General features: G+C 47.7%; 1 protein-coding gene across 1 annotated transcript in view; it reads left to right on the top strand.

Moving 5' to 3' along the window:
• The window catches only part of LOC311102858 (alpha-(1,6)-fucosyltransferase-like), a 65,116-nt gene that overhangs the window by 7,120 nt on the left and 30,432 nt on the right, over positions 1-27,564 (top strand). The window contains exons 2-4 of the mRNA XM_084144307.1: positions 16,773-16,894; positions 20,203-20,365; positions 20,724-20,838. Coding sequence (XP_084000433.1) covers positions 16,773-16,894; positions 20,203-20,365; positions 20,724-20,838 — 400 coding nt within the window. The remainder of the gene's footprint in view (positions 1-16,772; positions 16,895-20,202; positions 20,366-20,723; positions 20,839-27,564) is intronic.

Below are 27,564 nucleotides of genomic sequence, written 5' to 3'. Positions count from 1 at the left end.
ATTGTGCAAGTTCTCCCACTTAAAAAGATGAGAGAGGCCTGTAATTTTCATCATAGGTACACGTCAACTATGACAGACAAATTGAGAAAAGAAAATCCAGAAAATCACATTGTAGGATTTTTTATGAATTTATTTGCAAATTATGGTGGAAAATAAGTATTTGGTCACCTACAAACAAGCAAGATTTCTGGCTCTCACAGACCTGTAACTTCTTCTTTAAGAGGTTCCTCTGTCCTCCACTCGTTACCTGTATTAATGGCACCTGTTTTAACTTGTTATCAGTATAAAAAACACCTGTCCACAACCTCAAACAGTCACACTCCAAACTCCACTATGGCCAAGACCAAAGAGCTGTCAAAGGACACCAGAAACAAAATTGTAGACCTGCACCAGGCTGGGAAGACTGAATCTGCAATAGGCAAGCAGCTTGGTTTGAAGAAATCAACTGTGGGAGCAATTATTAGGAAATGGAAGACATACAAGACCACTGATAATCTCCCTCGATCTGGGGCTCCACGCAAGATCTCACCCTGTGGGGTCAAAATGATCACAAGAACGGTGAGCAAAAATCCCAGAACCACACGGGGGGACCTAGTGAATGACCTGCAGAGAGCTGGGACCAAAGTAACAAAGCCTACCATCAGTAACACGCTACGCCGCCAGCCAGTCGTGTCCCCCTGCTTAAGCCAGTACATGTCCAGGCCCGTCTGAAGTTTGCTAGAGTGCATTTGGATGATCCAGAAGAGGATTGGGAGAATGCCATATGGTCAGATGAAACCAAAATATAACTTTTTGGTAAAAACTCAACTCGTCGTGTTTGGAGGACAAAGAATGCTGAGTTGCATCCAAAGAACACCATACCTACTGTGAAGCATGGGGGTGGAAACATCATGCTTTGGGGCTGTTTTTCTGCAAAGGGACCAGTCCTTTACACGACTGATCCGTGTAAAGGAAAGAATGAATGGGGCCATGTATCGTGAGATTTTGAGTGAAAACCTCCTTCCATCAGCAAGGGCATTGAAGATGAAACGTGGCTGGGTCTTTCAGCATGACAATGATCCCAAACACACCGCCCGGGCAACGAAGGAGTGGCTTCGTAAGAAGCATTTCAAGGTCCTGGAGTGGCCTAGCCAGTCTCCAGATCTCAACCCCATAGAAAATCTTTGGAGGGAGTTGAAAGTCCGTGTTGCCCAGCGACAGCCCCAAAACATCACTGCTCTAGAGGAGATCTGCATGGAGGAATGGGCCAAAATACCAGCAACAGTGTGTGAAAACCTTGTGAAGACTTACAGAAAACGTTTGACCTGTGTCATTGCCAACAAAGGGTATATAACAAAGTATTGAGAAACTTTTGTTATTGACCAAATACTTATTTTCCACCATAATTTGCAAATAAATTCATAAAAAATCCTACAATGTGATTTTCTGGATTTTTTTTTCTCATTTTGTCTGTCATAGTTGACGTGTACCTATGATGAAAATTACAGGCCTCTCTCATCTTTTTAAGTGGGAGAACTTGCACAATTGGTGGCTGACTAAATACTTTTTTCCCCCACTGTTCTCCTATTCTTATATACAGTACAATTATATTAGATCTTTAGAAAGAGGAGAAGCGCTGTGATACAATATGTTTTTGATCAGTTTTTTAAAGCTAAACTTGCTTTTTGCCTGAGTAACCTCTGGTGGCAGAGCATTCCACGATGATATGGCTCTATACTTAACTGAGCACCGTATTTGGTTTGGGTACTGTGAAGAAACACATAGTAGCGTGTCTGGTGGGGTATGTATGTATGTAGTGGTCAGCAGTGGCCAATGGCCATGGGCCAACCAGGAATAGGCCTCAATCAATCAATCAATACTTTTATTTTAAAAAAAACTTTTTACATCATCAGTTGTTACAAAGTTCTTAACAGATACCTATAGGGCTCTGGTCAAAGGTAGTGCACTTTAAGGGGAATACGGTGCGATTTGGGACACAAGCTGAGACCGCAGCAGTGTACTGAGTCTCTCTGAGGAAGTGCAGTAATGAGACTCCTGGCTGCACTGCTAACAGAGCTGCCTGAGTAGGACAGAGTGGGTGTATGTTTGTGTGTGTGTGTCTTCATGGTGGTGGGTGGTCAGCGGAGACCCCATTTTTTCTGCCAGAATTTCTGGGGACCCATTTCTTTACCAAGAATTTCTCGCAACCACAAATCTAATGGCAAACTTAAAATCTGTCAATTCCAATTTTACATAAACAAATAATCTTCAATTCATTGCATTTTCGTCTCTTATCAAAATGAAAGGAAACCAGTAAATACATTTACTCAATAAAGTTTATTTTTCTGACGTCATCAGAGTGCGCAGCTGAACACTGTATACTGGAAACACTCGGTTTGTTATTTTAACTAAAACATAACCAATCTTTGTTAAACATCAACACCAAAATTGTTTTTGCATGGATTCTGCGACACGGTTAGCTTTTAACAGCTAGGACCGCTATTTCTTGTCCCGGAATCCCGCTTAACTGACAGGTTAAAGTCTGCTTGAAAGAGACATTAACCTAGATAAGCTGCTAACGTTATCCATCAAGCTAACAAAGTTAGTCCCAGATGAGTTTTCCAATGGAGCCCTCTTTGTCTGGAGAAGTAAATGAACAGTTCCAGCGCTGTTGGAGCTGTATCTACTACGCTTTGTTTCGGGGCAAACTGGATCACTCAGAGTTCCAATGCAGCAATTGTTTGCTTGCCGAGGATTATAGGCTTAAGGTGGCTTCCTTGATCACTGAGGTAGCCAGCCTACGTAAGAAACTGGGGAAAACGCAGAGTGGAATGTTTACCTTTTCTACGCCGGTGGCTGGACGGTGTTCACGCATGTTGGATGGATCTCCGTCTTGTCGTTTGTCGTTATCCAACTGGCCGGTGTTGCCCGGAGTTTGTTTGCCAGGGGAGCCATCTCCTGCCTCTCCTCCCCCATCTGATAGCAGAATCGAAGGAGCACAGCAAGAGGAGCATGACAATCAATGATGGTCGCATGTAATGAGCCGTGGAAGCCAAAGACAGCGACCTCCTGCAAAGCAGTCTACACTCCCAATGAGAGGCCCCGAGCGGATGAAAACAACAAATAGTTTAGCCGCCCTGGAGCCTGTTCTTCCTGCACCTTCGTCACTGTGGGTACCTGTGTATGCGGCCGCTGTGCCTACTCCTACGATTTTGAAGTCGACGTCGGCAACCTTCCGTCCCTCCTCTGGATCAAGCGGGGCTTCTCCATCTGTCACAGGCCTGCACCATCCTGTGAATCGTGGAATTGGGCGGATTTCCTCGTCCTTCTCGCCAGCTGTGATTTTGGGCAGCTCCATGGTAAGAAATGTGACTGTTCCGGGTGTAAAAACAATGTCGTATCCCGGAGCTCGAGTAAATGTCATTACTAAGCTGCTCCCGAATGTAATACGCCAGGACATGGACATCGATTATATCGTAGTCCATGTTGGTTTTAATGACATTATGAAGGGCAGCTCTGAACAGTTGAAACTGGATTTCAAAGAGCTGATTGACTCTCTGCTAGACACTAATAAAAGACCCATCATATCTGGCCCTGTGCCCTCTCTGAATCGTGGTATTGAACGCTTTAGCAGGATTCTTTCTCTTCACAACTGGCTACATGATTATTGCAGCTCAATGGGTGTAACTTTTGTTGACAATTTCGATACCTTTCGGAAACAAACATGTTTTGTAAGGAGGATGGGAACTACCCAAATCATTTGGGTTCCTGGATCCTTTCAGAGCATTATAAGGCTGCATTGAGACAATGACTTATCAATGACCCAAGCCCAGCTCAGTTAATCCCTACCATTGTGTCGCTGAGTCATCATAATGCTTTCGCAAATGTACTGTAATGAAACAGGCAGGGAGCAGGCCTCGAACCCTCAACCTTCTAGCCCGAAGTCCAGCGCGCCATCGACTGTGCCCCAAAAGCATGCTCACGTGGCAGAGTCGATATCTGCGCTTATAAACCCAGGGTCGTTACACAACTCCCTCCTTTCAAAGTGTGCGTCCTTGCGCTAGTTTACAACTCAACGTCTTACAGGAACGCGCTCAACGGCCAAGCACACGCATGTTCGTGGATGCAAGGTCTGATCACTTCTGACACCAATGTAATGAAACAGGCAGGGAGCAGGTCTCGAACCCTCAACCTTCTAGCCCGAAGTCCAGCGCGCCATCGACTGTGCCCCAAAAGCATGCTCACGTGGCAGAGTCGATATCCGTGCTTATAAACCCAGGGTCGTTAAATGTAAGTAACCAAATGTATGTCCCTCTAACTGCCCTGAATGCCTCTGCTGATCCTACAGCTATTGTATGCAGCAACCATGTGTCTATGAACCAGATTTATGCTGTTAGCACTAAGGCGGTGTGCGCTAGTAGGAAGTACACTCTGTGCAGCTCACCATGCACTAACATAAATAACATGAGAATATCTACTTCTGCTAAGCTTCCCAGTAAAGCAATGAAAACAAGCAAGCATCCAAGAAAAGTGCTCAAAATAACCCACGTTAACACATGTAGCCTAAGAAACAAGGTTAATTAAATGAATAACTTGATAGTAACAGATGACATTCATATTCTGACTCTCTCTGAAACTCACTTAGACTATACCTTTTGATGATACAGTGGTAGCAATACAAGGTTATAACATTTACAAAAAATACAGAAATGCCAGTGGTGAAGGTGTTGCCGTTTATATTCAGAACCATATTCCTGTAAAGATTAGAGAGGATCTCATGTTAAATACAGTTGAAGTAATATGGCTACAGGTTCATCTGCCTCACCTAAAGCCCATTCTTGTGGGAAGCTGCTATAGACCACCAAGTGCTAACAGTCAGTATCTGGATAACCTATATTTTCTGGGTGATTTAAATATTGACTGGCTTTCATCAAGCTGCCCACTCAAGAAAAAGTTTCAAACTGCAACCAGTGCATGCAACCTGGTTCAGGTTATCAGTCAACCTACCAGGGTAGTTACAAACAGCACAGGAATGAAATCATCAACATGTATTGATCACATCTTTACTAATGCTGCAGAAATGTGCTTGAAAGCAATATCCAGATCCATCGGATGTAGTGATCACAATATAGTAGCCATATCTAGGAAAACCAAAGTTCCAAAGGCTGGGCCTAATATAGTGTATAAGAGGTCATACAAGAGGTTTTGTAGTGATTCTTATGTTGATGTAAATAATATTTGTTGGTCCGTGGTGTGTAATGAGGAGCAAACAGACGTTGCACTTGACACATTTATGAAATAGCTTATCCCAGTTACTAATAAGCATGCACACATTAAGAACATGACTGTAAAAACTGTTAAATCCCCGTGGATTGATGAGGAATTGGGAAAAAGGCAAACTCAGCTCCATCATTCATTGAATTCATTACAAAACCGACTGATATTGCCAGCTACTTTTATGATTTTTTAATTGGCAAGATTAGCAAATTTAGGCATGACGTGCCAGCAACAAATGTTGACACTACACATCCAAGTATATCTGACCAAATTATGAAAGACAAGAATTGTAATTTTTAATTCCTTAAAGTGATTGTGGAAGAGGTGAAAAATATTTAGTTGTCTATCAACAATGACAAGCCACCGAGGTCTGACAACATGGATGGAAAATTACTGAGGATAATAGCGGACGATATTGCCACTCCTATTTGCCATATCTTCAATTTAAGCCTACTAGATAGTGTTTGCCCTCAGGCCTGGAGGGAAGCAAAAGTCATTCCGCTACCTAAGAATAGTAAAGCCCCCTTTACTGGCTCAAATAGCCGACCAATCAGCCTATTACAAACCCTTAGTAAAGTTTTGGAAAAAATTGTGTTTGACCAGATACAATGCTATTTTACAGTAAACAAATTGACAACAGACTTTCAGCACGCTTATAGGGAAGGACATTCAACAAGAACAGCACTTATACAAATGACTGATGATTGGCTGAGAGAAATTGATGGTAAAAACATTGTGAGGGCTGTTTTGTTAGACTTCAGTGCAGCTTTTGACATTATCGATCATAGTCTGCTGCTGGAAAAACCTATGTGTTATAGCTTTACACCCCCTGCTATATTGTGGATAAAGAGTTACCTGTCTAACAGAACACAGAGGGTGTTCTTTAATGGAAGCCTCTCCAACATAATCCACGTAGAATCAGGAATTCCCAAGGGCAGCTGTCTAGGCCCCTTACTTTTTTCAATCTTTACTAACGACATGCCACTGGCTTTGAGTAAAGCCAGTGTGTCTATGTATGCGGATGACTCAACACTATACACGTCAGCTACTACAGCAACTGAAATGACTGCAACACTTAACAAAGAGCTGCAGTTAGTTTCAGAATGGGTAGCAAGGAATAAGTTAGTCCTAAATATTTCCAAAACCAAAAACATTGTATTTGGGACAAATCATTCACTAAACCCTAAACCTCAACTAAATCTTGTAATAAATAATCTGGAAATTGAGCAAGTTGAGGTGACTAAACTGCTTGGAGTAACCCTGGATTGTAAACTGTCATGGTCAAAACATGTTGATACAACAGTAGCTAAGATGGGGAGGAGTATGTCCATAATAAAGTGCTGCTCTACCTTCTTAACAGCACTATCAACAAGGCAGGTCCTACAGGCTCCAGTTTTGTCGTCACCTGAACTACTGTTCAGTCGTGTGGTCAGGTGCCACAAAGAGGCTCAGAACAGGGCAGCACGGCTGGCCCTTGGATGTACACAGAGAGCAGACATTAATAATATGCATATCAATCTCTCCTGGCTCAAAGTAGAGGAGAGATTGACTTCATCACTATATGTATGAGAGGTATTGACATGTTGAAAGCACCGAGCTGTCTGTTTAAACGACTAGCACACAGCTCAGACACCAATGCATACCTCATAAGTCTCTTCACAGTCCCCAAGTCCAGAACAGACTATGGGAGGTGCACAGTACTACATAGAGCCATGACTACATGGAACTCTATTCCACATCAGGTAACTGATGCAAGGAGTAGAATCAGATTTAAAAAACAGATAAAAATACACCTTATGGAACAGCGGGGACTGTGAAGCAACACAAACATAGGCACAGATACGTGCATACACACACGATAACATGGATTTAGTGTTTTAGATTTGTGGTAGTGGAGTATGGGCCTGAGGGCACACACTTAGTGGGTTGTGAATTCTTTAATGAATGTATTGTAATATTTTTTAAATTGTATAACTGCCTTAATTTTGCCAGACCCCAGGAAGAGTAGCTGCTGCCTTGGTATATTGTTCCGTACAATAAACTGTATTGTTTTTCACCCTTTTTTTACATTTTGGCGACCCCAGTAGGGGTCACTAACCCCGACTTTGAATCCACTGTTCTAAGGGTTAATCTTTATTGTATATTGACTCAACGGTCAATTTAAATTGAAAGGCTAGCCCTGAGCACTTTCCCCCCCATCTCCCTTATCTGGGCTGTCAGTCATTCTGACAAGCTCCCTGTGGACGGACACACACACACACACACACACACACACACACACACACACACACACACACACACACACACACACACACACACACACACACACACACACACATACAGTAATGATGAGCTCAGCAGACGGGGCAGTGCTGTTGTGTGTGTGTCTGTGTTTGTGTGTGTGTGTGTGTGTGTGTGTGTGTGTGACAGAGGTGTTGGGCGCTGCAGGTTAGATTGACCCCTCGCTGGTTGAGTGACGAGTGGGAGCTAGGGGGTAGTAGACCTCCTGTCTGTGATGTGGTGTTGACAGTAGGACCCCTAGAGAGAGGAGCAATGTGGAGAGACACTTTGATGACAGCACCATGCAGTGACAGGGGAGGAGATGTAGAATCCTGTTTGACAAAGACAGTGGTGTGTGTGTTTACCAGCAGGTGACCAAGCCTCAGTGTGTGTGTTCGCTGTACCACCATGTGTGATAGTCGGTCAGGGTCTGAGGACGGGTGGCAGTTTGTATTTGTATCTATTAGGATCTCCATTAATTCCTGCCAAGGCAGCAGCTACTCTTCCTGGGGTCCAAACACATTAAGGCACTTACATTACAAATATAACAAAAGATAAAACAGTACATCATATAACATTATTACACCACTACATACTGTATCTACAACACAAAATGTATAATACTACCATACAACAATATTACAATGCACGTGTGTGTAGAGTGCGTGTGCTAGCGTGTGTGTGCGTATGCATGTGTCTGTTCCTGTGTGTGTGTCTCTTCACAGTCCCCTTTGTTCCATAAGGTGTATTTTTATATAAATAAATAAATGATACTGCTTGCATTAGTTACCTGATGTGGTCATGGCTCTATGTAGTTGGTGTTGTTCGGTACTGTATGTGTCTTCCTGGTTGTCATTGTCTGTGGATCTTGCTATAGGCTCATCTGTTGGCGCTGAAGTGTGTTGTTTTGGTGCCTCAACTTGACCCTATTCAATTTAAAACTAGAAACCAGGTTCCCATTCTTCCAGAGTAGCGAAACAGGTGGTGTTTTCTACTAGGAATCCTTTAACCAGGTTTGAATAAGAAATGAAAGATAACTGACTGGTCGCTATGGTAGCGCACTCCAGAGTGGCTGTCTGCCTGCATGTCAGAATGCCTTTGTGTGAATAGCGATGGAGGGAGTGAGGGAGGGGGTAAATGGAGGAGAGAAGGAAGAGAAGGAGAGATAGAATTAGACTACCTTTGTGTGCGTAGCGATGGAGGGAGTGAGGGAGGGAGTGAGGGAGGGAGTGAGGGAGGGAGGAGGTAAATGGAGGAAGAGAAAGAGAAATGGAGGGACAAGTGGAGGCTGGCCAAGAAGATCTCCTGCAGCTGATTAGTAGAGGTGTTGACATTCCTTCTTCCTCTGCCACAGCCAGCAGACGTTATTATCCCTGGAGCTCGCCAACTACCTCAGGAATGCACAGAAGAATGTATTAAACAATCACTCTGCTCAGTGTGTGTGTGTGCTGCAGTAGTCTGGAATAATGACTCTGAAATACTCCTGACAGTCATTTATTTAGACATACACATGATGTAAATCACTGTTGGGACTGGGAGCATGTCAGTCACAGACTTCACTTTTTCAGGCACTTTTTATCTGTCCTTCATCTGAGCAGGGTTCTGAGTGTATTTTCTATTTCGTGGCAGTGGCATGACCATATCGGAGGCACATATCTAAAGCCAGACACATTAGCAAACATATTCCTATAGCTATGGTGACAGTAAAGTGAGTGTATTAGACGTTAAATCCATTAGTGTCACCTGAATGTCCTAATTAAGACCTGGTCCTTTATTTCACTGGCACTCAGACATACTCACACATTTACAGTAATACAGATATTCTGGCTTTAATGCACTTTAACAGACTCACTCACACACCATTCAAACACACATATCTCACCACTCAACCTACATATCTCACCACTCAACCTACATATCTCGCCACTCAACCTACGTATCTCACCACTCAACCTACGTATCTCGCCACTCAACCTACGTATCTCACCACTTAACCTACATATCTCACCACTCAACCTACGTATCTCACCACTCAACCTACGTATCTCACCACTCAACCTACATATCTCACCACTCAACCTACATATCTCGCCACTCAACCTACGTATCTCACCACTTAACCTACATATCTCACCACTCAACCTACGTATCTCACCACTCAACCTACGTATCTCACCACTCAACCTACATATCTCACCACTCAACCTACGTATCTCACCACTCAACCTACGTATCTCACCACTCAACCTACATATCTCACCACTCAACCTACATATCTCACCACTCAACCTACGTATCTCACCACTCAACCTACGTATCTCACCACTCAACCTACGTATCTCACCACTCAACCTACGTATCTCACCACTCAACCTACGTATCTCACCACTCAACCTACGTATCTCACCACTCAACCTACGTATCAAAGGCTTCCTATTTCCTTTACAGTTTCCATTCATCCACAGCTACTGTAACTGCAGTGGTGAAACTGTGCAACGACCTCTTAAAGTTGTTGGGATTCCTTCCTCGCCCTCCTCTCAGCCATTCATTAAATTATTTAATGTATAACCTCTGGTCACTGTGTGTGGGTGGGTGGGTGGGTGGGTGTGTGTGAGACTCACGTGTTTTGCTCCAAGATGTTGCATTTTCTCTGATTCCCAGCGCTGGGTTGCAGCCAGAGACACTTTATTCCTAGCATCAGGCATCAGGGTGGCTTTTATTTTTACACGACCGGTGCTTTCAGCCTCTCTGTCCTCCCTCTTCTCCATATCAGCCTCTCTGTCCTCCCTCTTCTCCATATCAGCCTCTCTGTCCTCCCTCTTCTCCATATCAGCCTCTCTGTCCTCCCTCCTCTCCATATCAGCCTCTCTGTCCTCCCTCTTCTCCATATCAGCCTCTCTGTCCTCCCTCTTCTCCATATCAGTCTCTCTGTCCTCCCTCTTCTCCATATCAGCCTCTCTGTCCTCCCTCTTCTCCATATCAGTATCTCTGTCCTCCCTCTTCTCCATATCAGTCTCTCTGTCCTCCCTCTTCTCCATATCAGCCTCTCTGTCCTCCCTCTTCTCCATATCAGCCTCTCTGTCTTCCCTCTTCTCCATATCAGTCTCTCTGTCCTCCCTCTTCTCCATATCAGTCTCTCTGTCCTCCCTCTTCTCCATATCAGTCTCTCTGTCCTCCCTCTTCTCCATATCAGTCTCTCTGTCCTATCTCCTTTCCATCTCAGCCACTCTTCCAGCTTACCATCCATCCCATTGGAAGTAATGTCAGAACTCTGTATTTCAATATCCCGAGTGGCGCAGTGGTCTAAGGCACTGCATCGCCGTGCTAGCTGTGCCACTAGAGATCCTGGTTCGAATCCAGGCTCTGTCGTAGGGGAGGGAATGGCCGGCAGGGATGTAGCTCAGTTGGTAGAGCATGGTGTTTGCAACGCCAAGGTTGTGGGTTCGATTCCCACGGGGGGCCAGTATGAAAAAAATACAAATAATGTATGCACTCACTAACTGTAAATTGCTCTGGATAAGAGCTTCTGCTAAATGACTAAAATGTAGAGCTTCACTACAGAACATCATGACATTTACAAATCTAAGTTTTTTGTACTCGCAGAGGCCAGACACTGATGCACTGAAGTGAGAGTTCAGTGCTGTGAACCTGATGGGGTGTCGAGATGGGAGTGAGTGGATTACTTTCTCTGTGGATGGCTTTCTCTGTGGATGGCTTTCCCTGTGGATGGCTTGTCCTGTGGATGGCTTTCCCTGTGTATGGCCTGTCCTGTGGATGGCTTTCCCTGTGTATGGCCTGTCCTGTGGATGGCTTTCCCTGTGTATGGCCTGTCCTGTGGATGGCTTGTCCTGTGGATGGCTTGTCCTGTGGATGGCTTGTCCTGTGGATGGCTTTCCCTGTGGATGGCTTGTCCTGTGGATGGTTTGTCCAGTGGATGGCTTTCCCTGTGGATGGTTTGTCCAGTGGATGGCTTGTCCTGTGGATGGCTTTCCCTGTGGATGGCTTGTCCTGTGGATGGCTTGTCCAGGGGATGGCCTGTCCTGTGGATGGCCTGTCCTGTGGATGGCTTGTCCTTTGGATGGCTTGTCCTCTGGATGGCTTGTCCTGTGGATGGCTTTCCCTGTGGATGGCTTGTCCTCTGGATGGCTTGTCCCAACCCTTTTGACATACAGAAGCTGGCTGCTCATCTAAACCCCAGACTCTCCTCTCCTCCTCTTCTGTCCTCGTCTCCTTCTCTCCTCTCTTCCTTTTACCTCATTTCATCCTTGACCAGCCATGAATGACATAAATATTTGATATTTCTGTTTCATCTCTGTACTGTGGCTGTGCATTCTTGATTAGTCAGGCATTGTGAACCTGATGGGATGTCGAGATGGGAGTGAGTGGATGACTTTCCCTGTGGATGGCTTTCTCTGTGGATGGCTTGTCCTGTGGATGGCTTTCCCTGTGTATGGCCTGTCCTGTGGATGGCTTGTCCTGTGGATGGCTTGTCCTGTGGATGGCTTTCTCTGTGGATGTCTTGTCCTGTGGATGGCTTTCCCTGTGTACGGCCTGTCCTGTGGATGGCTTGTCCTGTGGATGGCTTGTCCTGTGGATGGCTTTCCCTGTGTATGGCCTGTCCTGTGTATGGCTTGCCCTGTGGATGGCTTGTCCTGTGGATGGCTTTCCCTCTGGATGGCTTGTCCTGTGGATGGCTTGTCCTGTGGATGGCTTGTCCAGTGGATGGCTTGTCCTGTGGATGGCTTTCCCTGTGGATGGCTTGTCCTGTGGATGGCTTGTCCAGTGGATGGCCTGTCCTGTGGATGGCCTGTCCTGTGGATGGCCTGTCCTGTGGATGGCCTGTCCTGTGGATGGCTTGTCCTGTGGATGGCTTGTCCTGTGGATGGCTTGTCCTGTGGGTGGCTTGTCCAGTGGATGGCTTGTCCTGTGGATGGCTTTCCCTGTGGATGGCTTGTCCTGTGGATGGCTTGTCCAGTGGATGGCCTGTCCTGTGGATGGCCTGTCCTGTGGATGGCCTGTCCTGTGGATGGCTTGTCCTGTGGATGGCTTGTCCTGTGGATGGCCTGTCCTGTGGATGGCCTGTCCTGTGGATGGCTTTCCCTGTGGATGGCTTGTTCTGTGGATGGCTTTCCCTGTGGATGGCTTGTCCTGTGGATGGCCTGTCCTGTGGATGGCCTGTCCTGTGTATGGCCTGTCCTGTGGATGGCTTGCCCTGTGGATGGCTTGTCCTGTGGATGGCTTTCCCTCTGGATGGCTTGTCCTGTGGATGGCTTGTCCTGTGGATGGCTTGTCCAGTGGATGGCTTGTCCTGTGGATGGCTTTCCCTGTGGATGGCTTGTCCTGTGGATGGCTTGTCCAGTGGATGGCCTGTCCTGTGGATGGCCTGTCCTGTGGATGGCCTGTCCTGTGGATGGCTTGTCCTGTGGATGGCTTGTCCTGTGGATGGCTTGTCCTGTGGGTGGCTTGTCCAGTGGATGGCTTGTCCTGTGGATGGCTTTCCCTGTGGATGGCTTGTCCTGTGGATGGCTTGTCCAGTGGATGGCCTGTCCTGTGGATGGCCTGTCCTGTGGATGGCCTGTCCTGTGGATGGCTTGTCCTGTGGATGGCTTGTCCTGTGGATGGCCTGTCCTGTGGATGGCCTGTCCTGTGGATGGCTTTCCCTGTGGATGGCTTGTTCTGTGGATGGCTTTCCCTGTGGATGGCTTGTCCTGTGGATGGCCTGTCCTGTGGATGGCCTGTCCTGTGGATGGCCTGTCCTCTGGATGGCTTGTCCTGTGGATGGCTTGTCCTCTGGATGGCTTGTCCTGTGGATGGCTTTCCCTGTGGATGGCTTGTCCTCTAGATGGCTTGTCCCAACCCTTTTGACATACAGAAGCTGGCTGCTCATCTAAACCCCAGACTCTCCTCTCCTCCTCTTCTGTCCTCGTCTCCTTCTCTCCTCTCTTCCTCTCACCTCATTTCATCCTTGACCAGCCATGAATGACATAAATATTTGACATTTCTGTTTCATCTCTGTACTGTGGCTGTGCATTCTTGATTAGTCAGGCATTGTGAACCTGATGGGATGTCGAGATGGGAGTGAGTGGATGACTTTCCCTGTGGATGGCTTTCTCTGTGGATGGCTTGTCCTGTGGATGGCTTTCCCTGTGTATGGCCTGTCCTGTGGATGGCTTGTCCTGTGGATGGCTTGTCCTGTGGATGGCTTTCTCTGTGGATGGCTTGTCCTGTGGATGGCTTTCCCTGTGTACGGCCTGTCCTGTGGATGGCTTGTCCTGTGGATGGCTTGTCCTGTGGATGGCTTTCCCTGTGTATGGCCTGTCCTGTGGATGGCTTGCCCTGTGGATGGCTTGTCCTGTGGATGGCTTTCCCTCTGGATGGCTTGTCCTGTGGATGGCTTGTCCTGTGGATGGCTTGTCCAGTGGATGGCTTGTCCTGTGGATGGCTTTCCCTGTGGATGGCTTGTCCTGTGGATGGCTTGTCCAGTGGATGGCCTGTCCTGTGGATGGCCTGTCCTGTGGATGGCCTGTCCTGTGGATGACCTGTCCTGTGGATGGCTTGTCCTGTGGATGGCTTGTCCTGTGGATGGCTTGTCCTGTGGGTGGCTTGTCCAGTGGATGGCTTGTCCTGTGGATGGCTTTCCCTGTGGATGGCTTGTCCTGTGGATGGCTTGTCCAGTGGATGGCCTGTCCTGTGGATGGCCTGTCCTGTGGATGGCCTGTCCTGTGGATGGCTTGTCCTGTGGATGGCTTGTCCTGTGGATGGCCTGTCCTGTGGATGGCTTTCCCTGTGGATGGCTTGTTCTGTGGATGGCTTTCCCTGTGGATGGCTTGTCCTGTGGATGGCCTGTCCTGTGGATGGCCTGTCCTGTGGATGGCCTGTCCTCTGGATGGCTTGTCCTGTGGATGGCTTGTCCTCTGGATGGCTTGTCCTGTGGATGGCTTTCCCTGTGGATGGCTTGTCCTCTAGATGGCTTGTCCCAACCCTTTTGACATACAGAAGCTGGCTGCTCATCTAAACCCCAGACCCTCCTCTCCTCCTCTTCTGTCCTCATCTCCTTCTCTCCTCTCTTCCTCTCACCTCATTTCATCCTTGACCAGCCATGAATGACATAAATATTTGACATTTCTGTTTCATCTCTGTACTGTGGCTGTGCATTCTTGATTAGTCAGGCATTGTGAACCTGATGGGATGTCGAGATGGGAGTGAGTGGATGACTTTCCCTGTGGATGGCTTTCTCTGTGGATGGCTTGTCCTATGGATGGCTTTCCCTGTGTATGGCCTGTCCTGTGGATGGCTTGTCCTGGGGATGGCTTGTCCTGTGGATGGCTTTCCCTGTGGATGGCTTGTCCTGTGGATGGCTTGTCCTGTGGATGGCTTGTCCAGTGGATGGCTTGTCCTGTGGATGGCTTTCCCTGTGGATGGCTTGTCCTGTGGATGGCTTGTCCAGTGGATGGCCTGTCCTGTGGATGGCTTGTCCTGTGGATGGCTTGTCCTGTGGATGGCTTGTCCTGTGGATGGCCTGTCCTGTGGATGGCCTGTCCTGTGGATGGCTTTCCCTGTGGATGGCTTGTCCTGTGGATGGCTTTCCCTGTGGATGGCCTGTCCTGTGGATGGCCTGTCCTGTGGATGGCCTGTCCTGTGGATGGCCTGTCCTCTGGATGGCTTGTCCTTTGGATGGCTTGTCCTCTGGATGGCTTGTCCTGTGGATGGCTTTCCCTGTGGATGGCTTGTCCTCTGGATGGCTTGTCCCAATCCTTTTGACATACAGAAGCTGGCTGCTCATCTAAACCCCAGACTCTCCTCTCCTCCTCTTCTGTCCTCCTCTCCTTCTCTCCTCTCTTCCTCTCACCTCATTTCATCCTTGACCAGCCATGAATGACATAAATATTTGACATTTCTGTTTCATCTCTGTACTGTGGTTGTGCATTCTTGATTAGTCAGGCATTGTGATGTGACCAACCACACACACACACAGACACGCACACACACACACACACACACACACACACACACACACACACACACACACACACACTCACAGGGAAGCCCGCTGTTTGCCATTACAGAACGCCACGCATAATTTCATGTCACAGTTGCCTGCTATAGACACATATTTATTCTCAGCTAGGCTTCCTAGATAAGACTGCTGTCTATGCTGCCTGCTGCATCCGTGGAGACACAGGTCGGGATATCAGTCACCATGGTTACTCTCACATACTACTCAGTTCATATGTTTTCAGGTCATACACTATATGAGGTAGTAATATTCAGAATGCCTTGTCCTCTACATGGTGTGTACAGAATGCACCTGAACACACCCTTCTTTAACTGACCCAAACTACTTCTCTCTCTTCTACGAGGAGCTGCCAGGGGCTGTAGCTTTCTTCTCGGCAGGACGTAGGGTGATGAATAGCTACTGCCAGTGAATGAATTGCCTTGCGGTCATTGGTTGTTCTCACACCTCACCACTGATCATTCTAAACATACACACACACACACAAACACACGGTCGACTCTCATACTTCACCTCTGATCATTGCATTAAATTGGCGCTGGGAGGTGGGAGTGAGCGCAGCCAAACGCAAAGCCCCCAGGGAAATCAGCCTGCCGACATCCACCTTGACCTAGCAGGACAGGCACACACAGACCTATACTGTACACACACACACACACACACACACGCAAACACACACACACGCAAACACACACACACACCTATACTGTACACACACACAGACACACACACCTATACTGTACACACACACACACACACCTATACTGTACACACACACACACACACACCTATACTGTACACACGCACACAGACACACAAACATATACTGTACACACACACTGTACACACACACGCACACACGGCTGGACACTTAGTGTGAAACAACTCCTCCCTGCTCCAGGCCCTCTCACTGATAGGTTAGCTGTATTCCAGACTGACCCCTCATTTCCTCTCCCCTGTCTCTAGGTTACCAGAGGGCCGGGAGAGTGCAGGCATAGTGACCTCTAACCTCTGACCTCTCCTCTCCCCCTCTACTGTAGGTTACCAGAGGGTCAGTCTGACGGGAGCCAGGTGGTGAGCCAGGGAGACTGACCTCTAACCTCTGACTTCTCCTCTCCCCCTGTACTGTAGGTTACCAGAGGGTCAGTCTGACGGGAGCCAGGTGGTGAGCCAGGGAGACTGACCTCTAACCTCTGACTTCTCCTCTCCCCCTGTACTGTAGGTTACCAGAGGGTCAGTCTGACGGGAGCCAGGTGGTGAGCGCAGGGAGACTGCGGACCCTGGAGGAGCAGCTGATCAGAGCTAAAGAACAGATCAACTCCTATCGTAGCCTGCCTGGAGATGGTGAGACACACAACCACGTGCACGGACACACACACACACATTGGGTTAAAGCTGAAGTTGAGATGCCCATAGGCACAGATATAGGATGGGCTTACTTACCCTCAATCAGGTGTTGAACTATGTACACTACATGACCAAAAGTATGTGGACACCTGCTCGTCGAACATCTCATTCCAAAATAATGGGCATTAATATGGAGTTGGTTCCCCTTTGCTGATATAACAGCCTCCACTCTTCTGGGAAGGCTTTCCACTAGATGTTAGAACATTGCGGCTCGCAGTCGGCGTTCCAATTAATCCTAAAGGTGTTCAATGGGGTTGAGGTCAGGGCTCTGTGCAGGCCAGTCAAGTTCTTCTACACTGATTTCTGTATGGACCTCACTTTGTGCACAGGGGCATTGTCATGCTGAAACAGGAAAGGGCCTTCCCCAAACTGTTGCCACAAAGTTGGAAGCACAGAATAATCTAGAATGACATTGTATGCTGTAGCGGTAAGATTTCCCTTCACTGGAACTAAGGGGCCTTGCACGAACCATGAAAAACAGCCCCAGACCATTATTCCTCCTCCACCAAACTTTACAGTTGGCACTATGCATTCAGACAGGTAGTGTTTTCCTAGCAGTCGCCAAACTCAGATTCGTCCATCGGACTGCCAGATTGTGAAGTGTGATTCATCATTCTAGAGAACGCGTTTCCACTGCTCCAGAGTCCAATGGCGGCGAGCTTTACACCACTCCAGCCGACGCTTGGAATTGCGCATGTTCATTTTAGGCTTGTGTGTGGCTGCTCGGCCATGGAAACCCGTTTCATGAAGCTCCTGATGAACAGTTCTTGTGCTGATGTTGCTTCCAGAGGCAGTTTGGAACTCGGTAGTGAGTGTTGCAACAGAGGACAGGCGATTTTTACACACTACGCTCTTCAGCACTCGGCGGTCCCATTCTGTGAGCTTGTGTGTCCTACCACTTCGCGGTTGAGCCGTTGTTGCTCCTAGACGTTTCCACTTCACAATAGCACCCCCACACCATAACACCTCCTCCATGCTTTACAGTGGGAAATACACATGCAGAGATCATCCGTTCACCCACACTGCGTCTCACAAAGACACGGGGGTTGGAACCAAAAATCTCAAATTTGGACTCCAGACAAAAGGACACATTTCCACCGGTCTAATGTCCATTGCTCGTGTTTCTTGGCCCAAGCAAGTCTCTTCTTCTTATTGGTGTCCTTTAGTAGTGGTTTCTTTGCAGACATTCAACCATGAAGGCCTGATTCACACAGTATCCTCTGAACAGTTGATGTTGAGATGTGTCTGTTACTTGAACTCTGTGAAGCATTTATTTGGGCTGCAATTTCTGAGGCTGGTAACTCTAATGAACTTATCCTCTGCAGCAGAGGTAACTCTCGGTCTTCCATTCCTGTGGTGGTCCAGTTTCATCATAGCGCTTGATGGATTTTGCGACTGCACTTGAAGAAACTTTCAAAGTTCTTGAAATGTTCCGTATTGACTGACCTTCATGTCTTAAAGTAATGATGGACTGTCATTTCTCTTTGCTTATTTGAGCTGTTCTTGCCATAATATGGACTTGGTCTTTTACCAAATAGGGCTATCTTCTGATAACCCCCCCACCTTGTCACAACACAACTGATTGGCTCAAACGATTAAGAAGGAAATAAATCCCACAAATTAACTTTTAAGAAGGCACACGTGTTAATTGAAATGCATTCCAGGTGACTACCTCATGAAGCTGGTTGAGAGAATGTCAAGCATGTGTAAAGCTGTCATCAAGGCAAAGGGTGGCTATTTGAAGAATCTCAAATATAAAATATGTTTGGATTTGTTTAACACTTCTTTGGTTACTACATGTCTCCCGAGTGGCGCAGTGGTCTAAGGCACTGCATTGTGCTAGCTGTGCCACTAGAGATCCTGGTTCGAATCCAGGCTCTGTCGTAGCCGGCCGTGACCGGGAGACCCATGGGGTGGCGCACAATTGGCCCAGCGTCGTCCAGGGTAGGGGAGGGAATGGCCGGCAGGGATGTAGCTCAGTTGGTTGTGGGTTCGATTCCCACGGGGGGACAGTATAAAAAAGAATGTATGCACTCACTAACTGTAAGTCGCTCTGGATAAGGGCGTCTGCTAAATGACTTAAATGTAAATGTATGATTCCATATGTTTTATTTCATAGTTTTGATGTCTTCACTATTATTCTAGTAGTAAAATAGTAAAAATAAAGAAAAACCCTTGAATGAGTAGGTGTTCTAAAACTTTTGACTGGTACTGTATATATAAATATATATTTACAAAAAAATTGAAATGATGCAGACAATTACATTGATGGAAGCTACAATCTATCTGCAGTATTAAAGCTGATCTACCCCCTAAAAACAATACCAAATAAATAAATAAAACTATCTAACAATGTTTTAAAGTCTACTTTAGATTACTTGTCCCGTAGAAGAAATTGAACAATGCTTTAAAGCCTACTCTATGCTACTTGTCCCGTAGAAGCAATGTAACATTGCTTTAAAGGATACTTTAGGCTACTTGTCCTCTAGAAGCAATGTAACAATGCTTTAAAGGCTATTTTAGGCTACTTGTCCTGTAGAAGCAATGTAACAATGCTTTAAAGGCTACTTTAGGCTACTTGTCCAGTAGAAACAATCTAACAATGCATTAAAGGCTACTTTAGGCTACTTATCCCGTAGAAACAATGTAAAAATGCTTTAAAGGCTAATTTAGTCCCATAGAAACAATAGCAGGTCAGTTCAATATTAGGAAACTGGCTCTGACCTTGTAGTACTAGCATGACCTTAACTTAACCTCTGTGGCATGATTTCCCACGAAGTGTAATGAAGTAGGAAGAAGTGGGCCCAGGCATGAGACTGATCTAAGGACAGTTTGCACTTTCCCTTTTAAAGCTTAAGGGTGAGGGTATGTTAATCCTGGATCTGTCTCTAAGGGCAAACTTTATTGTCCATTGAAATGGAAATGTGTCTTTTCGCTGCGCACACACGGCACACCGAAGAGGCTCAGCAGCAGAGCAGCACCCCTGGAGCAGGTTAGGGGTTAAGTGCCTTGCTCAAGGGATCAGCTGACTGTGTGTGGTGTGAGGTCCTGTGTGTTAAGCTGATCCAGGATCTGTGTCTAAGGGCAACCACCACCTGGGGCTACAGAAAATCTCAGATGAATGTGTGTGTGCATTATCCTGTGTGTGTTTTCTCCCAAAATGCTTTGGATGGAATCATAAAGATTTTTGGAAAACATTTAAATTTCCCTCCTGTGAGTGACCATGTGTATTTTGTTATTTCCAGGGCCAGGTAGAAACCAGGAGGAGCTGCGGAGGAAAATAGAGAATGGGGTCAAGGAGATCTGGTACTTTGTCCGCAGTGAGGTCAAGAAGCTGGGTCACATGGAGCAGGGAGACCTGCAGAAACACATTGACACATTGTTGCAGGAGCTGGGACACCAGCAGAGGTACTGTACACACACACACTCACGCTCTCATGCACACAAGCACACACACACACACACACACACTTAAGTCCTAGGCTTCTATAAGGAGCGTAGGCCCTTGACGAATGTCCTCCATCTCACTCGGTTTGGGGCAAGCTTTTCTGGGTCGCACCAGTTGAGGCCGCTCGCAAACTTTCACTCTCGGAAAGTGTACTCTCCTATTTCACACACAGACACACATTTACACCAGAACACACATGGATAAAATATGTTACATAATGCACCATGGAAGCCTTACAAAGTTGGGACCCAGCTGTGACCTCTAACCTTTAACCCTGTGTTAATGTACTGTACTGTGTGTGTGTGTGTGTGACCCCAGGTCAATCATGACTGACCTGCACTACCTGAGCCAGGCTGATGGAGCAGGAGACTGGAGAGAGAAGGAGGCCTCGGACCTGTCTGACCTGGTACAGAACAGGATCACGTACCTCCAGGTAAAATTACTGTATGTCTACAACACAACTCAACACCTAGTACCATACCTCCAGTTATGTTCACAACACAGCTCAACACCTAGGACCATACCTCCAGTTATGACCACAACACAACTCAACACCTAGTACCATTCCTCCAGTTATGTCCACAACTCAACACCTAGGACCATACCTCCAGTTATGTCCGCAACACAACTCAACACCTAGGACCATACTTCCAGTTATGTTCACAACACAACTCAACACCTAGGACCATACTTCCAGTTATGTTCACAACACAGCTCAACACCTAGACCATACCTCCTGTTATGTCCACAACACAACTCAACACCTAGTACCATACTTCCAGTTATGTCCGCAACACAGCTCAACACCTAGGACCATACTTCCAGTTATGTTCACAACACAGCTCAACACCTAGGACCATACTTCCAGTTATGTTCACAACACAGCTCAACACCTAGTACCATACCTCCAGTTATGTCCACAACACAACTCAACACCTTGGACCATACTTCCAGTTATGTTCACAACACAGCTCAACACCTAGTACCATACTTCCAGTTATGTCCGCAACACAGCTCAACACCTAGGACCATAGTTCCAGTTATGTTCACAACACAGCTCAACACCTAGTACCATACCTCCAGTTATGTCCACAACACAACTCAACACCTAGTACCATACTTCCAGTTATGTCCACAACACAGCTCAACACCTAGGACCATACCTCCAGTTATGTCTACAACACAACTCAACACCTAGGACACATATGGACGCCCACAGGAAAGCAGGTTGAGCTTTTACCACACATATGGAAGCCTTTTAGCTCACACAAGGGGCTGGTTAGAATCCATGTGGGGATATTCCACACATACCATGTGTGCATGGTGGTTCATTGGATCGTCTATATTCCCACACTTGCGTATCATTAACTTTAGCTGATCAATTAATCAACCAATGAAAATCTGTATAGCTCTTTTTCTAGCAAATTCTGTCACGGTGTGAGGTGTGATTTGAAGGAGTCAGGCGCAGGAGGGCAAATCAAAGAATAAAAGGTTTATTCCGAACACAGTAGTAGGCAGCAATGAGTCAAACACTTCAGTGCGGAAAACAGGCGCACTGGAAAACAACGAAGCACACGGGTGAAAATAACCCGGTGATACAAAATAACAAAGAGCTCCACCGAGCTAATCCAACCACCACAATGAGATGAGGAAGTGGCTAGAAGGCCGGTGACGGCGAATCCCGAAGCCTACCCGAACAAGGAGAAGAGGCAGCCTCAGAGTAAGTCGTGACAGGACCCCCCCTTGATGAGCAGCTCCAGCAGCGAGCCGACACCGGCCTCGGGGACGACCAGGAAGACGCGGAGCAGGGCGAGCCGGATGGTGATGGTGGAAATCCCGCAACAGGGAGGGATCGAGGATATCCCTCACCGGGACCCAGCATCGCTCCTCCGGACCGTACCCCTCCCACTCCACGAGGTACTGAAGGCCCCCCACCCGACTCCTCGAATCCAGGATGGAACGGACGGAGTACGCCGGGGCCCCCTCGATGTCCAGAGGGGGCAGCGGGACCTCCCGCACCTCAGACTCCTGGAGCGGACCAACCACCACCGGCCTGAGGAGAGACACATGGAACGAGGGGTTAATGCGGTAATCTGGAGGGAGTAGTAACCAATAAGTAACCTCATTTATTCTCCTCAGGACTTTGAACGGCCCCACAAACCGCGGGCTCAGCTTCCGGCAGGGCAGGCGGAGGGGCAGATTCCGGGTCGAGAGCCAGACTCGATCACCCGGTACAAAGACTGGGGCCTCACTGCGGTGGCGGTCAGTGTTGGCCTTCTGGCGATGCACGGCGCGTTGGAGGTGGACGTGAGCAGTGTTCTACGTCTCCTCCGCGCGCTGAAACCAGTCATCCACCGCAGGAGCCTCGGTCTGGCTCTGATGCCACGGTGCCAGAACCGGCTGATAACCTAAAACACATTGAAATGGCGTTAGGTTAGTGGAGGAGTGGCGGAGAGAGTTCTGGGCATATTCGGCCCATGGCAAGAATACCGACCACTCCCCCGGCCGGTCCTGGCAGTAGAACCGCAGGAACCTACCCACATCCTGATTCACCCGTTCCACCTGCCCATTAGACTCTGGGTGAAAACCAGTGGTCAGGCTGACCGAGACCCCCAGACGTTCCATGAACGCCTTCCAGTCCCTGGATGTGAACTGCGGACCCCGGTCAGACACTATGTCCTCTGGCACCCCGTAGTGCCGGAAGACGTGTGTAAACAGGGCCTCCGCAGTCTGCAGGGCTGTGTGGGGACCGGCAGAGGAAGGAGGCGGCAGGCTTTGGAAAAGCGGTCCACAACGACCAGGATGGTGGTGTTACCTTGAGAGAGGGGCTGTAAGGAAGTCAATACACAAGTGGGACCATGGTCGTTGTGGAACTGGTAAGGGCTGTAACTTACCCACTGGGAGGTGCCTAGGTGCCTTACTCTGGGCGCACACCGAGCAGGAGGAGACATACACCCTCACGTCCTTAGCCAAGGTAGGCCACCAGTACTTTCCAGTCAGGCAGCGCACTGTACGACCGATACCTGGGTGACCAGAGGAGATCTCTGGAGTGCGTACAACCTGGTGCATGTCCGCGAGAGGGACGAGTGGAAGACAGCATTCAGCACAACCACGGGGCATTACGAATACCTGGTGATGCCTTACGGTTTGATGAATGCTCCATCTGTAGATCTAATTTTGTGAAAAAGCGCGCCCATGCATTAACTTGATCACAGATGGAATGAGGGGTAGAGGATAACTATAACGTATTTTCCCCTTGTTCAGTGCTCGGTAATCAATGCAAGGGCGCAGACCTCCGTCTTTCTTCTTCACAAAAAAGATACTTGAGGAGGCGGGCGAAGTGGAGGGACGTATGAACCCCTGGTGCAGGGACTCGGAGACGTATGTCTCCATAGCCTCCGTTTCAGCCTTCGACAAGCGATACACATGACTTCTGGGAGGCACAGCGTCTACCCGGAGATTTATCCCCCACCCGATTAGGTGGTAATTTGGTCGCCTGCGTTTTGGAAAAAATGTGTGCGCCAAATCGAGGTATTTGGGGGGAATGCGCACGGTGGAGGTAGTGTCTGGACTTTCCACCGTGGTTGCACCAACGGAAACACCTAGACATCTACCCTGACACTCTCGCGACCACCCCGTGAGAACCCTCTGCGGCCATGAAAAGGTGGGGTTGTGTGGTGCTAACCAGGGAAGACCTAACACAACAAGGAAATCAGGAGACTCAATAATAAAAAACGTGACTTGCTCTCCATGAGTCTCGTGCTTAACCATAGTGACTGGTGCTGTAACTTCCCTAACGAACCCGGAGGGGGGGGGAACGGGCAGGCCCCTTCCAGGACATCGTCTAGCAGCCAGCAGGTTGTCCAACCGGATGGCCATGTCCACCAGTTGATTGAGGGACAACATAGTGTCCCGGCAGGCTAGCTCCCTTCGGACGTCCTCTCGCAGGCTGCACCGGAAGTGGTAGATGAGGGCTCGCTCGTTCCACCCGGACCCAGCCGTTAGAGTCCGAAACTCCAGGGCAAAGTCCTGCGCGTTCCTCGTACCCTGCCTCAGGTGGACCAGCCGCTCGTCCGCCTCTCTACCTTCGGGCGGGTGGAAGAGGCGAGCGAACTCCCCGTAGTTATCCAACGCGGCTCATCCTTCCCTCCAAACCGCATTGGCCCACTCCAGGGCTTTCCCTGAGAGACAGGAGACGAGGGCGGACACCTTCTCCCGCTCTGATGGAGCCGGGCTGATGGTTGTGAAGTAGAGGTCCAGCTGCAGGAGGAATCCCTGGCAGCGGGCAGCTGTCCCGTTATACTCCCTTGGTCGGGATAGGTGGATCCCTCTGGGTGCTGGGGTGTGGGTGGCTGGATCCGGTCGCTCAGCTGGTCTCGAAGGATCGGGTCCTCTCCTCTCCAAGCATTGGACGACCTGGAGAACCCGATCCATCGCTTCTCCCAAGCTGGCTAGCATATCAGAATGCTCCCGGACCCGTGCCACGACTCCTGGAATGTTCGCTTCTCCTGCTGACTCCATGTCGGGTGTGTGATTCTGTGAGGTGTGATTTGAAGGAGTCAGGCACAGGAGGGCAAATCACAGAATAAAATGTTTATTCCGAACACAATAGTACACAGCAATGCGTCAAACACTTCAGTGCAGAAAACAGGCGCACTGGAAAACAACGAAGCACACGGGTGAAAATAACCCGGTGATACAAAATAACAAAGAGCTCCACCGAGCTAATCCAACCACCACAATAAACAAGACAAAACAAATGGAATGATGAGATGAGGAGCGGCAGTGGCTAGATGGCCGGTGACGACGAACGCCGAAGCCTGCCCGAACAAGGAGAGGAGGCAGCCTCGGAGGAAGTCGTGACACACGGTAATGATGGTATGTAGTATGTGTGCTGTGTAGGCCTGTATGGAGAGGCAGGTAGAGTATATTCCATTTAGCAGACGCTTTTATCCAAAGCAACTTAAAGTCATGCGTGCATACATTTTACGTTTTGGTGGCCCAGGGAATCGAACCCAGTTCTGGCATTGCAAGCACCATGCTCTACCAACTGAGCCATGCAGGACCAGAGCTCCTCTCTGTCAGTTGTACACACACACCCCTTTGATGGTAACACACCCACCTCCCCTCTGTCAGTGTATAACAGGATTAAGACAGCTAGTGGTGGGATGTGATTGTCACCTCCCCTGTCAGTTAGGTTAATATCTGCAGAGACAGCAAGATGCTTCTCTCCGTCCCGGCACGCTTGTAATGATGTTGTTGTTGCCAGGCTTCACGACAAAGTGTCATTCAACAGTATAACCATATTGAGAACCTTTTTACCTGCTTTATGTCTTGCGAAGAAGCTGAGCTAGCTAGGTTACGCAACTATATTTTGGGCATATAATATGAGTGCCAACTCAAACTGTGTTATATCATAGAAAACGCACGTGTGCGTGGTTGTGTGTGTGTGTGTGTGCGTGGTTGTGTGTGTGTGCGTGCATGGGTGTGTGTGTGTGCGTGGTTGTGTGTGTGTGCGTGCATGGGAGTGTGTGTGTGTGTGCGTGGTTGTGTGTGTGTGCGTGCATGGGTGTGTGTGTGTGTGCGTGGTTGTGTGTGTGTGCGTGCATGGGTGTGTGTGTGCGTGTGTGCGTGGTTGTGTGTGTGTGTGTGTGTGTGTGTGCGTGCATGGGAGTGTGTGTGCATGTGTGCTAGTTAATGATACATTTTGGGCAAACAAACTGTCCCCTTTTCGTTTAATGTCAGGTTAAAATCTAGGTCATGTGACATGATATCCCAAAACACAGGGCCCTAATTGATGAGGAATGCTTAGAGCAGAGTAGAGGTTGTTAATGAGTAATTGTCACGACTTCCGCCTTGGCTGCCTCCCCTCCTTGTTCGGGCAGGTTTCAGGGTTCGTCGTCAACGGCTTACTAGCTGCTGCCGATCCATTTATCATCACTACACTTGTCTTGTCTAATTAATCACACACACCTGGTCCTTATCCCCAATTAGTCATTGTATAAGTGTTCCCTCTGCTTCTTTGTCTGTGTGGGTGATTGTTTGTAGTGAGCTGTGTGTAGCTCGGTTGAGCTACCCTTACCTTGTTTTTGCCAGGGTAGATATTTCCCCTGTGCCTGAGTGTTGTTGTCGCATGCTTGCGCAACTGTTTATCGACGGAATAAACTCTTTGGATGCGTATTACTCTCCTGCGCCTGACTCCTTCTATCACACGCATCACAGTAATAATGAATCCCTCTGTGCTATTAACGTTAACTAGCTAGTGATTAACTTGATGAAGTGTTTGTCGACTCAGTGTGTGTGTGTGTGTTGGTCTGATAACATATTGGCTATGTGATGGAGAAGCAGTGATCTTGCCTGTCTCTCTGTTCCTACCTCAGCTATCCATCACAAGTCATACTGTCAATGGAGGGGGGCTAACCCTCTGCTGCTCTATTCCTTATACACTCTGTATACACACACACACACTCTCTCTCTCCATCCTTCTTTCTCCCCCGGCTCCCAAGTCCCCACCATACATCTCCTGTCAGCTGCCAGTGACTGATGGTTGACCTTTCCATACCCCACACCCCCCAGTCACAAACACACACAAAATCAAATCAAATTTCATTGGTCGCCCACACATATTTTGCAGATGTTATCGCAGGTGCAGCAAAATGCTTATGTTTCTAGCTCTAACAGTGCACTATGCCTAACAATACAAAATAATACATGATGGTTGACCCACCCAACTACCTCATCCCTATATTGTTATTTATTTTGCTCTTTTGCACCCCAGTATCTCTATTTGCACATAATCTCTTGCACATCTAGCATTCCAGTGTTAATACTATTGTAATTATTCTGCACTATAGCCTATTTATTGCCTTACCTCCATAACTTGCTACATTTGCACACACTGTATATATATTTTCTGTTGTATTTCTGACTTTATGTTTTTTTTACCCCATATGTAACTCTGTGTTGTTTTTATTGCACTACTTTGCTTTATCTTGGCCAGGTCGCAGTTGTAAATGAGAACCTGTTCTCAACTGGCTTACCTGGTTAAATAAAGGTGAAATAAAAAAATAAAATAAAATAAAAATACACACAAATCCCCAAAAGTATTAATTATTTTTTTGTGTTACAAAGTGGGAATAAAATGGATTTCATTTTCATT

Source organism: Coregonus lavaretus, assembly GCF_964263955.1.
Source record: "Coregonus lavaretus genome assembly, chromosome: 27".
In the NCBI taxonomy this organism is placed as follows: Eukaryota; Metazoa; Chordata; class Actinopteri; order Salmoniformes; family Salmonidae; genus Coregonus; species Coregonus lavaretus.
The sequence above is the reverse complement of the archived record's forward strand: the minus strand, read 5'-3'. Positions and strand labels throughout refer to the sequence as shown.